The sequence below is a fragment of the Oncorhynchus mykiss genome, chromosome 6 (genome assembly GCF_013265735.2).
Source record: "Oncorhynchus mykiss isolate Arlee chromosome 6, USDA_OmykA_1.1, whole genome shotgun sequence".
In the NCBI taxonomy this organism is placed as follows: domain Eukaryota; kingdom Metazoa; phylum Chordata; class Actinopteri; order Salmoniformes; family Salmonidae; genus Oncorhynchus; species Oncorhynchus mykiss.
Genome location: NC_048570.1, coordinates 19222301 through 19236058, shown reverse-complemented (window position 1 = coordinate 19236058; position 13758 = coordinate 19222301). Strand labels below are relative to the sequence as shown.

The following is a 13758-nucleotide window of genomic DNA, read 5'->3' as shown; positions in this document are numbered from 1 at the left end:
GAAATTGGACAAATGTAAGCACCCATAATGTTTTTCAATATTGTGTTGAGACAGTGTCAAGGCTGTTACTGTGTTTGCCCCTCAGGTATGGCCGTGTTGAGTTTGAGCATTCAGCACTTCCTGGGAGGCCTCATCACAACGCTCACTTTCACAACCATGATGCACTGCACACAGAGAGCGGAGGAGAGTGTACAGGTAAGAGTCACCCTCTACACACCTGTCAACCTAGAACATTGTTTCCTATGGCAAAGTCAGGTCCTTTATGTGAGAAACACGTATTAAAGACAGACATCTGCATTTTTTTCAGTGATATTAAATAATAAGTCGGAAGTTTACATACACTTAGGTTGGAATTATTAAAACTATTTTTTTTACCACTCCACAAATTTCTTGTTAACAAACTATAGCTTTGGCAAGTCGGTTAGGACATCTACTTTGTGCTTGACACAAGTCATTTTTCCAACAATTGTTTACAGACAGATTATTTCACTTATAATTCACTGTATCACAATTCCAGTGGGTCACAAGTTTACATACACTAAGTTGACTGTGCCTTTAAACAGCTTGGAAAATTCCAGAACATGATGTTATGGCTTTAGAAGCTTCTGATAGGTGAATTGACATAATTGGAGGTGTACCTGTGGATGTATTTCAAGGCCTATCTTCAAACTTAGTGCCTTTTTGCTTGACATCATGGGAAAATCAAAAGAAATCAGCCAAGACCCCAGAAAAAAAATTGGAGACCTCCACAAGTCTGGTCCAAGCGCCTGAAGTTACCACATTGATCTGTACAAAAAATAGTACGCAGGTATAAACACCATGGGACCACGCAGCCGTCATACCTGTCATCTGTCTCCTAGAGATGAACGTACTTTGGTGCGAAAAGTTCAAATCAATCCCAGAACAACATCAAAGGACCTTGTGAAGATGCTGGAGGAAACAGGTACAAAAGTATCTATATCCACAGTAAAATGAGTCCTATATCGACATAACCTGAGAGGCCGCTCAGCAAGGAAGAAGCCACTGCTCCAAAACTGCCATAAAAAAGCCAGACTAAGGTTTGCAACTGCACATGAGGTCAAAGATCATACTTTCTGGAGAAATGTCCTCTGGTCTGATGAAACAAAAATTTAACTGTTTGGCCATAATGACCATCGTTATCTTTGGAGGAAAAAGGGGGAGGCTTGCAAGCCGAAGAACACCATCCCAACCGTGAAGCAACGGGGTGGCAGTATCTTGTTGTGGGGGTGCTTTGCTGCAGGAGGGACTGGTCCACTTCACAAAATAGATGGCATCATGAGGTAGGAAAATTATGTGGATATATTGAAGCAACATCTCAAGACATCAGTCAGGAAGTTAAAGCATGGTCGCAAATGGGTCTTCCAAATGGACAATGACCCCAAGCATACTTACAAAGTTGTGGCAAAATGGCTTAAGGACAACAAAGTCAAGGTATTGGAGTGGCCATCACAAAGCCCTGACCTCAATCCTATAGAAAATGTGTGGACAGAACTGAAAAAGCCTGTGAGAGCAAGGAGGCCTACAAACCTGACTCAGTTTCACCAGCTCAGGAGGAATGGAACAAAATTCACCCAACTTATTGTGGGAAGCTTGTGGAAGGCTACCTGAAACGTTTGACCCAAATTAAATAATTTAAAAGCAATGCTACCAAATACAAATTGAGTGAATGTAAACTTCTGACCCACTGGGAATGTGATGAAATAAATAAAAGCTGAAATAAATCATTCTCTCTACTATTATTCTGACATTTCACATTCTTAAAATAAATTGGTGATCCTAACTGACATAAGATAGGGACTTTTTACTAGGATTAAATGTCAGGAATTGTGAAAAACAGAGTTTAAATGTATTTGGCTAAGGTGTATGTTTTCTTCCGACTTCAACTGTATACCCCTTGATTTTGGTGAATGTGACTGAGATAAGTACAAATGTCTAACATCATCAGTACATTGGGGCGGCAGGTAGCCTAGTGGTTAGTGTGTTGCACTAGTAAACGAAAAGTTGCAAGACCAAATCCCAGAGCCGACAAGGTAAAAATCTGTCGTTCTGCCCCTGAACAAGGCAGTTAACCAACTGTTCCTAGGCCGTCAGTGAAAATAAGATTTTGTTCTTAACTGACGTGCCTCGTTAAATAAAGATAAAATTACGTTGAGATGTGTCAGAAATCAAGTGTTATTTGTCATGGGGATGCATTTGCTCAGTTGTTAACATTTTTGCCTGTGGCCCAATCTTTGAGGCTATGCACACATTTACGTGTGAGGCTCTCATCCTTTTGCCTCCACTTGGAGGAGATGATTTTTATATAAGAAGACAGAATTCTCTGAAACCCGGTGGCCTCTGAAATGGTCTGTTATGTTAGCGAGCAAAACGGAAACTCCTGGAGTTAGATTATATCCTACGATGTCAACAGCCAGGACAGGTAGCCCTCCTCACAGCAACAACACCCACCCCTGAGCTGGGACTAACAAGGCCATTTTCTTCTCCTAGCTAACTCTCTCTCCCCTTTTACATATCTATATTTCCCTCTCTCTACCCCTCTTCTTTGATGTAACTTATTTTGTCCTGTTTAAACTGGGCCATCGCTGCCTGGAGGTGTTCTGTTCGCAGCCTCTCAATCGTCACTCAATCAATTCTGAAGGGGACGAGTTACCACAGTTCTAACAAAGAGTCGTTGACTAGGAAAACTACGCCAAGGAGGATACAGGGCTGTATCTGGGCAATTAAGGAAGAAAAACCTAATGAAACAAAGCTAATAACCTCTGGGGTTAATTTGAAATGTTCTCATGACAGTGACACATATTACACCTTTTTAAGGTCATATCCAGTGACAGAAAGCTGATACCGTGAATGCTTGTCGATGACCCAGGAGAGACAAACTGAATCCTTTTTACAAGTTAGCCCGAATAAAAGGTCTTGACTTAACTCAGATCTAGAAGGGCTCAGACTGTGTGTGACCAGCTGAACCCAGAAATGATATCTAGAGGGGGATCTAGAGGGGCTCAGACTGTGTGTGACCAGCTGAACCCAGAAATGAGATCTAGAGGGGGATCTAGAGGGGCTCAGACTGTGTGTAACCAGCTGAACCCAGAAATGAGATCTAGAGGGGGATCTAGAGGGGCTCAGACTGTGTGTAACCAGCTGAACCCAGAAATGAGATCTAGAGGGGGATCTACAGGCACTCAGACTGTGTGTAACCAGCTGAACCCAGAAATGTGATCTAGAGGGGGATCTACAGGCACTCAGACTGTGTGTAACCAGCTGAACCCAGAACTGAGATCTAGAGGGGGATCTACAGGCACTCAGACTGTGTGTAACCAGCTGAACCCAGAACTGAGATCTAGAGGGGGATCTACAGGCACTCAGACTGTGTGTAACCAGGTGAACCCAGAAATGAGATCTAGAGGGGGATCTACAGGCACTCAGACTGTGTGTAACCAGCTGAACCCAGAAATGTGATCTAGAGGGGGATCTAGAGGGGCTCAGACAGCTGAACCCAGAAATGTGATCTAGAGGGGGATCTAGAGGGGCTCAGACAGCTGAACCCAGAAATGTGATCTAGAGGGGGATCTAGAGGGGCTCAGACAGCTGAACCCAGAAATGTGATCTAGAGGGGGATCTACAGGCACTCAGACTGTGTGTAACCAGCTGAACCCAGAAATGTGATCTAGAGGGGGATCTACAGGCACTCAGACTGTGTGTAACCAGCTGAACCCAGAAATGTGATCTAGAGGGGCTCAGACAGCTGAACCCAGAAATGTGATCTAGAGGGGGATCTAGAGGGGCTCAGACAGCTGAACCCAGAAATGTGATCTAGAGGGGCTCAGACAGCTGAACCCAGAAATGTGATCTAGAGGGGGATCTACAGGCACTCAGACTGTGTGTAACCAGCTGAACCCAGAAATGTGATCTAGAGGGGGATCTACAGGCACTCAGACTGTGTGTAACCAGCTGAACCCAGAAATGTGATCTAGAGGGGCTCAGACAGCTGAACCCAGAAATGTGCTCAAAACGGAGACCCAGCAAAGATGCCTGGGAAATGTCTCCTTTGCAGCTCACCTATGTTGTCGCCGGTGACATTTGTCAGAGTCAGGTAACTGGCTAAATTACAATTAGCCACACAGGAGCTATGTTACATGGCGTCAAAGGCACAACTAAGGAAGACCTTGTCGCCTTTTCACAGCCCCAAAGTTCTAATGATCTAAGTCATCTGCTCACCATGATCACTCCTCCCCTTATTAAGATCCATCTCACTTTGATCATGTGGATTTAGGGATAGCCAGAACTGTACTGATAACTATGCATGCCATAGCGGATGTCTTAGTGGTTTCTGCTGAAATAAATCCATTCAGTTAAGAGGTTAGCAGTTTACATTGTTTCATTTGTAGAGTCTTTATGTCATACACCTGAGTGTATGGAACAGGGTTGCCATTGTGTGAACATTTAGGTGTCAGTGGAGGGTGGAGACCCATGGAGATGCGTTGGCTATGTTGCCTTGTTGTGTTTCTGTGGGCCTGAGAGTTGGAGTCTGGGATGTTAGGTAATCTGTGTCGGTGTGGTGTGGCCTCTAGTTTTTCTCTCTCTGAGCTCGTCCCTACCTAACCCTCTCCTCTTCTCTCTACAGGCCACCCACTACAGTTTCCTGTCCACTCTGGAGGTACTGGGGAAGCTGATGTTCGGTGCCCTGGCAGGGGGCCTGGTGGACTGGGTGGGTTTCCCCACTGCCTTCCTCTTTTTCCTGGTCCTCTCTGCCGGAACAGCCCTCCACATCTGGAAGGCCACAGACACAGGGGCCCTCAGGGAACAGCCCAAGTGATCAGCTTTTTGTTCTAGCCCTTACTAACACATCAGATCAAGCTACTCAAAGGGTCGATAATCAGTTGACTCGTTGAACAAGCTGTGTGATTGTAGGGTTGGAACAAAAACCTCCACACCCTATAGGTTTCCAGGACTAGGGATGGTGATCACTGAGATTGAGGAGGAGGAGGAAGTAGTGTGTTGCATGAGTGCGAAGCAAATTCTGTCGTACGTCGGCGTCCTAGAAAAACTCTGTATCTCAATTTTTTTAAACATAAATTGAAAGTTTCACAGAACATTCCACTCCATGTTCTGTGAAAGATTAATGAATCTAGTACTATTATAAGTAATTCAAAAAGCCATGTGAATTCCCATTAATATATGGCAACAACAACATTGTTTCAGATTCCTCAAAAGTAAACTTTTTTATACAAGATTTTTCCAGGACACTGATTAGTAGCTATATTGAGTTGGGGGATTGGATCAGTAGCATAAGGGATAGGGAGGACAATAAATGGGAAAACTGTTGAGGGTTTGTTGGAGGACATACAGTACTATCTGAGCCATTTTCATATTTGCCAAGGCTGCAGTAAAATGTAGTCCAGCAGTTATACTTAGTCATTGATTAGCCTGCGATGAAGGTTATATATGTCATATCAGTTTCCTTTTTGAACTTGTTCTGTGGTGACGTTTATGAATGAATCCCTACTACCTCTTATCAACACTGTAAGATACGCAGAAGAGTCTAGTGAGCAGTAGAATACAACATTTGCTAGCTAGTGTGCAATTTTGATTAGAATTTTGAACCATTACTCTGCTAGCCTAGGTTAGTTGTTAGCGCAATTAGAGAACCAGGTCAGATTTTATTTATATAGTTTGGATTTTCCATCTGTAGATGCTCTACAGATGGTCATACTATCAACAAACTATCTGTTGATAAGCAACTGCTTGCTATGGTTATTGTTAGGTTTAGGGTTAAGGTTAGGGTACGTTCTAAGCTTAGGGTTATTATTAAGTTTAGGGTTACAGCTAGGGTTAGTAGATAGTTAGTTGAAATGTTACTCAATGGTCTATCTCTACAGATGGACTATCCAAATAAAGTATTACAGAGAACAGCACTGTAGCCTTACATTTTGTATGGGGGTTAGTTTTACAAGATTGGCAAAAAAAAATATGAAAAAACAATATTTATATGTAATTTTACATAGATGCTGGTTGATTTACTACCTGATGATATTGTTTGTTTGAGTTGTTAAGTAATGTGTTGAATACCATCTGGCTTTTGTTTACCGTATCACACATTGTGATGGCTGAATTACAATACAACAGATAGTCACAGGGATGACAATCACAGGGGACAAGTCAAAGGGATGACAGTTCAGAGGTGGCATAGTGACACTAGGCCTAGGCAGTTTCAGATAGAACCAGAGCAGCCATGTTATGAACTGTCATGATCAGCAAGGTCACTTTGACCAATACAGCCAAGTCCACGCTAATGTAAAGCACCTGTTGCAAAGCACACCCCTGCCTCTGACACATGCTGAGAGATTGTCATAAAATAAAGCTGCTACCCAAATGTCATATCCTGTAATAATCCTCTACCTGAACGTACCTGTTTTTAATACTGTCACTTTGGCATCAGTCTAAAAAAGAATCATAGTAAGCACCTGTACATTTGAAAGATAGAAGCATAAAGTTAATATATCATACAAATTAAATCCAGCTGACTGAATAAGATTTAGGCTTGCCATTGTTGGGGACATTACACCATGCCAAATCTTGGGACACAATTATGTCTTCCTCACACACGTCTATCATATATCAGGATCCTCCTGATAACCATAGCTCTTTGTGTGTGTGTGTGTGTGTGCGTGTGCGTGTGCGTGTGTGTGTGAAAGACTCCATCTCTCTCCTATACCTCTCCCCTTGCTCCATGCAATACACCCACCACATTCTAGCTACAGCATTGATATTTCTCAGAAATCACAGGTGGTATTGGCATTTTCAACACACATTGATCAGGTTTGGTTCTCTGTCGGGGATTCAAAACACAGGTGTTTGGAACAATGACTACATGAATGACCATTTAATCAATAGACCCATTTAAATTCTAACGAAACATCGAGCGATGATGTCGCTACATGTGCAATGTTCAGTTTTTCTGCAGTACAGCACTGTTGAGTATTACATTGCCTAATTTGTCTGTTTCAAGTCAGTTGTAGTCCGTGTATTTGCTACAGGTGTTATGTACCAGATTAGGGAAAACACTAGTCTTCATCTGTACAATAGGTAACCTGGCAGAAAATCCAGATAACCCCAACCAGCCCAATGTTTTCCCCCTTGCCAGTTAAAAGGGCATAGCGTAACACACTTCCCAGATCATTTAGTATTTGGTTATGGAAAATGATACATACAACAAAGATAAATGACACGAAGATACATATTCATTCGACTCCCTTGAATGTGAGACAGAGTATCCTGATGAATCACTTCAGTTCAATCAATCATACAAAGGCAGTTAAACCCCTTCAAGTCCCTGGCCCCTTGTCTTCTCAGAGTTGTGGATTTGCTACAGCACTGGCTGATGGACAGACATGTAATCATGGCATCGTTAGAGAGGGCTTTTCACAACACCCTGAACACTGTGATGCGGCCCTCAGCCAACGTGTCACGACAGGTTGTCTATGAGACACAGAGGGGGTTATGGGATGGAGTTGTAGTAGAGGGCAGAGGAATGAAGGGATGGGGAGGTGGGGTGCAGAGAGGGGTGGTTTGAAACATGGGGCGTCTTCTGCTATGGCCCTAATGGCTCAAACGAGGCTGTGAGAGAATAGGGTTGAGGCCAGGGATGGGGGCGAGAGGGGCCCACGACCCACTGTGAAGTGACTCAAGCACAACACCATATGAGCTGGCAGCCTGTCACATCTCCACCCATCAGAAAGGACTCTATAGGAACCTCTCTATTGGACTTTTCCCTACAGACCAGCTTCTATCACGTTATACAGTAGTACTTCACTATACAAACTAACTCCCATTACCAAACACATCACCATAGACAGTTAAGATAACTAGGCGTTTGGTTTTACATACGCCATTGACCTAAGATGACATAACCCTCGTGGCCAGGTAGGCTCTAGCAGATCAGTAGGTGGTGTCTGCTACAGGTGTGGATGGATAGTCACTCATCATGGGCAGGAATGTGAGGTGTTTTCAATTATGGACAGCAGTGTCCGCAAAGAGCAGTGAAAAAGGGAAAAACGGTTTCCTCTCACTTTTTATTTATTTTACCTTTATTTAACCAGGCAAGTCAGTTAAGAACAAATTCTTATTTTCAATGACGGCCTGGGAACAGTTAACTGCCTGTTCAGGGGCAGAACGACAGATTTGTACCTTGTCAGCTCAGGGGTTTGAACTCGCAACCTTCCGGTTACTAGTCCAACGCTCTAACCACTAGGCTACCCTGCCGCCCCAAATGACATCACTAATGTCTACAGATTTATCAAAACAAACAAATATGTAGGTAACTCTTAAAAAGACATTGACACAGGCGATCCTCGTTACCTTGATACCTATTTTAAAAATGTTATTAACAATGTTAATTTGGACGCAGTAATTGCAGTGTTTCCTCTAAATATCTACAGTTGAACTACAAAATGACGGCACTACTGCAGTTACAAACGTGAGGATGCAGTAATTATAAAATGTTAACTGATCGTTTGCTTCTGGACATGGGGAGGTGTGCCCCTTATTCTGTCCAATGAGGTATTTTCTGAAAATATACGTGTCCATTAAAGGGGCCATCTGGGATTCAAACAACAACAAAGAGGTTACCCCACCACTGGAAACATGTATCCACTTTCCAATTCCTAGACAGAGACATGCAAGGACTGACCATCCACAGCGGTGGAATGTTGCGTTTGGCGAGCCACCATCGTCCTGACTGCCTCTGCAATCTCAGTCTTATCTTCTTTGATTTTAACTGCCAGTGAAAGTTATTTAGCTTTATCTCTGATTCAGTCTTGTTACTCAGAGCAATAGATCTTCTCACAACAACCCCGCTGAGAACTGATCACTGGTCATTTTGTCTTCAGTAATGATTCTTATAACACTCAAGTGGCATATTCTTTCATCTATTTGATAGGCTATTAATAGATTTTGTTTTCATGAAGTCGATTAAGCCATAACACAAGATACCAAATTAATTGCTGATGAAATATGTAGACTATAGTGCATTTGGAAGGTATTCAGACCCTTGCACTTTTTCAACATTTTGTTATGTTACAGCCTTATTCTAAAAGTGATTTAAAAGACAAAAATCCTCATCAATCTACACACAATACCCCATAATCAATTTGAATTTTTTGCAAATATATTAAATATAAAAACTGAAATATGACATTTACGTAAGTATTCAGACCCTTTACTCAGTACTTTGTTGAAGCACCTTTGGCAGCGATTAAAGCCTCAAATCTTCTTGGGTATGAGGCGACAAGCTTGACACATCTATATTTGGGGAGATTCTACCATTCTTCTCTGCAGATCTCAAGCTCTGTCAGGTTGGATGGGGAGTGTCTCTGCACAGCTATTTTCAGGTCTCTCCAGAGATGTTCCATCCGGTTCAAGTCCGGGCTCTGGCTGGGCCACTTAAGGACATTCAGAGACTTGTCCTGAAGCCACTCCTGCGTTATCTTGGCTCTGTGCTTAGGGTTGTTGTCCTGTTGGAAGGTGAGCCTTCACCCCAGTCTGAGGTCTTGAGTGCTCTGGAGCAGGTTTTCATCATGGATCTCTCTGTACTTTGCTCCGTTCATCTTTTTCTCGATCCTGACTAGTCTCCCAGTCCCTGCCGCTGAAAAACATCCCCACAGCATGATGCTGCCACCACCATGCTTCACCGTAGCAATGGTGCCAGGTTTCCTCCAGACGTGACGCTTGGCAGTCAGGCCAAAGAGTTCAATCTTGGTTTCATCAGACCAGAGAATCTTGATTCTCATGGTCGGAGAGTCCTTTAGGTGCCTTTTGGCAAACTCTAAGCGGGCTGTCATGTGTCTTTTACTGCGGAGTGGTTTCCGTCTAGCCACTCTACCATAAAGGCCTGATTGGTGAAGTGCTGAGGAGATGGTTGTCCTTCTGGTAGGTTCTCCCATCTCCACAGAGGAACGCTGGAGCTCTGTCAGAGCGACCATCAGGTTCTTGGTCACCTCCCTGACCAAAGCCCTTCTCCCCCGATTGCTCAGTTTGGGCAAGCGGCCAGCTCTGGGAAGAGTCTGGATGTTTCCAAACTTCTTCCATTTAAGAATGAAGGAGAAATCTGTGTTTTGGGGGACCTTTAATGCTGCAGAAATGTTTTGGTACCCTTCCCCATATCTGTGCCTCAACACAATCCTGTCCCGGAGCTCTACGGATAATTCCTTCGACTTCATGGCTTGGTTTTTGGTCTGACATGCACTGGCAACTATGGGACCTTATATAGACAGGTGTCTGCCTTTCCAAATCATGCCCAAACAAGTTGTAGAAACATCTGAAAGATGACCAATCGAAACAGGATGCACATGAGCTCAATTTCGAGTCTCATAGCAAAGGGTCTGAATACTTATGTCAATAAGGTATTTCTGTTTTTTATTCTTAATCTGCACAAAAATAAATTGTTTTAACTGTTTTCACTGTCATTAAGCTGTATTGTGTGTAGATTGATGAGGACATGTTCATTTATTCCATTTAGAATAAGGCTTTAACGTAACAAAATGTGGAAAAAAGGAAGAGGTCTGAATAATATCTGAATGCAATTGTTTCATGCCAGTTCATTGACCCGAAGCCAAGGTTATGGGGCGTCAAAAACCTGTTCTCAACTTACTTGAATTTTATATGGTATTGCGGTGAAACCTTTTGAGTTTAATTGAAACTGCTACATTTCTCAATTTATACTAATCAATTTAAGCCATTGGTGATTTTTAATGGGTGACAGGCAAATTCTTTCATTTCTTCTTTAGGTAATTGTCTTTTCCAATTTTGTAGCAGAGCCGCGATGAGTTGGTTATAATTTTGTATTAAGCATGCACCGCCATACACTGCTGTTAGTTGCTTGTGTGACATAATTTTACAGTTCTTGTTTACAATGTCCTTCATAAATATTAATCTTCCCGTAAATGGATAGGTTTTTCCATCTCCATGGTTTCAAAATTCTCTATATTTTGCTACATTTGATATGAAAGTTAATAGTTGCAAAATTTCTAAACTTTTCCAGGATATGTACATCAACTTCACCATCCACCCATTTAAATCGAGAGACCACATAGCAATTAACCCGTAATATAGTACACTTATCATAGTTGGGTTTTAGTCCAGAGAAAGTGGAGAAATGATCCAGTTCCTCAATGAGGCCCTTCAAGGTTAAGGACTCAAGAGAGAACTTGAATCATATGCGTACATTGATACTCTAATTCCTTAATTTTAGATGTGATTGTTATATTTAGATTTGATTGTTAAAGCTAACAATTCAATGGCCATAATAAATACTGTATGTATGGTGACGGAGGGCAACCTTGTTTTATGCCTCTTGACACTTCAAAGTTCTCAGATGTAGCCATTATCATTTTTTTATATAAATAATTGTTGTACATTACTTTTACCCATCTTGAGAGATTCTATAAAGATGAAAAAATCCAGGCACTTATAAACAGATTCTAGACATACTGTATCATAGTGTATCAAATGCTTTCTCAACATCTCCTATAAAGATTATACCTGGTTTCCCTGTATTCTCAAAGTTTCCCATTATTTCTAGTAGTTGTCTAATATTGTCTCCAATATATCTTCCTTTTAAGAATCCCGTCTGATCGTGATGAATAGTGTCCTGTGAGAGGGCAAGTGCCCCTGTGCCCCATATGGGCATGACGCCTCTGCTATCTCATTGGAATACTCATGCAGATTAGAGTACACCTCTAAAAATAGCTGACTGATTATGTTGGCAGGGAGTACAGATTCTATATTGAAATTACTTTTGTACAAATTAAATGACTATGGAATGTAGTGCTCTACTTGAATGCATATATTCCGCTAGTACACACGGTACAGATACCAGGGTCTGATTTCAAGTCTGAAGATTAAACTGAGAATCCCCGATATGATGGTGCCACGAGCAGCAGGATGAACTGAAGATATTGCAGATGAGTTCCATGCAAGACGCTGTTCTGCTCACACAGAGTATTTGCACATGTGCACTTCCCTCTGCTGCGGGTCAACGAAAGCCAAGAAGTTTAGCTTCTCACTCTTAGTTGTTGCGGAAGTTGCCCCGAATCTGCCGTTTACTTTGTGCATCACTATCTTTAAATTCCTCCAGTAATGTAACATATTTTAAACTAAACATGATCAGATATAATTTGAAGAAATCACTTGCTAGGCCTGTGCTACCAACATGAGGGTGAACAGTGTACAGGTCCTGTCACCATTGGCTAAGGAAGCCACCCTAGTGTGATTCTCCCAAGTCTGAAAGGTCTGTCTTCGATGACCTCCAAGGACCATTTGTCACTCACCAGAAGAGACATTGCATCACCTCGTGGTATTGCATCACCAGCCCGAGCTGGATAGGTTTACTAATTGAATTTAAATCATGTAGAAATTGGTGCTATCGTCATGTGACCTGTGCTTCATGTGCATCCGTCTGGTGAGAGCCAACTCGGAGGGAAGGGAAAATTCCACTGCTGCTACTGTATCTATCCATCACCTGCATCTGTTCTGTAACTAAGACAGGCCAGTCCCGGTGCCAGGATGAAGGGACTAAGGGGGCAGTTGAAATCGGCGAGGAGGCTACATTTTTGGGAGTTCTTCCATTGGAATTATGTTGAATTATACTTATAACACAATAAACATAAAGTTCAAATGCAGACACTCCGAGATCATTGAGTGCTTTTGAAGTGACAGGTTGGCGGGAAATCTGTAGCCCATCCCCGCTGAGCTGTATCAGTGTAAAATAGCTGCAGTCATAAGGACAAAGATTCAGCAGGAGGCAGGCAGGTAGAGGTGCTGATGAGTGTTGGATTTATTTACTCAGTGCTGGTGTTTCAAAGATGTCGGTAATACATATATATATATATTTAGAAATATATATATATATATATATACACACAAAGTTCTGACTTTAAAATGTCCACATTCAACAGAAAAAGCCTCTCATCAGGCAACACCTGTCTTAACCAATAATGAACAGGTGGGGTCTACCAGGCTCAGATACAGCCGCCCCTTGAGTTACCCAAAAGGGAACTAACTAGACTAGAACATCCCCAAATGGGCAATTAAATACATTTTGCCACACCTATTCTTGGCGTACAGGCCAGGGATGTCTATGCACACTAAAGGTTGCACGTTCACACAACATTAAACATGATAGAGAAACCGAACACATGTGAAGTTACTGTAAATCCCAACATATTCACCCATTCATTTAGAATGTTTGGTTTCGGGAATGTTGATCATTCATTAAATACCATTCTCTCCATACAAAATAAATAAATAAATGGACAGTAAACTGGTAGACCAAAAACCAAAAGTTCTTCATCACAAGTATTGCACCGTTTGTGTGCTCTTCAAACAATACGTCCACTTGGAAAATGAGAATGGTATGAATGTATATTATATTTAATGAATTATCAACATTCACAAAAACCAAACATTCTAAATGAATGGGTGAATATGTTGGGATTTACAGTAACTTCACATATTAATATGTATTTCACAGGGTATTGTCACACCCTGACCATTGTTTGCTTTGTATGTTGCTATGTTTTGGTTGGTCAGGGTGTGATCTGAGTGGGCATTCTATGATGTGTGTCTAGTTTGTCTGTTTCTGTGTTTGGCCTGATATGGTTCTCAATCAGAGGCAGGTGTTAGTCATTGTCTCTGATTGGGAACCATATTTAGGTAGCCTGTTTGGTGTTGGGTTTTGTGGGT

The 13758-nt window shown here is 42.1% G+C and overlaps 1 protein-coding gene across 2 annotated transcripts in view; it reads left to right on the top strand.

The window, feature by feature from the left end:
* Positions 1-6396, top strand: part of LOC110525402 (major facilitator superfamily domain-containing protein 3) — a 31804-nt gene extending 25408 nt beyond the window's left edge. For both annotated transcript variants that reach the window (XM_036979543.1, XM_036979544.1), the window contains 2 exons: positions 86-195; positions 4643-6396. In XM_036979543.1, coding sequence (XP_036835438.1) covers positions 86-195; positions 4643-4834 — 302 coding nt within the window. In that variant the 3' untranslated portion in view covers positions 4835-6396. The remainder of the gene's footprint in view (positions 1-85; positions 196-4642) is intronic.
* Positions 6397-13758: the final 7362 nt, after the last annotated feature.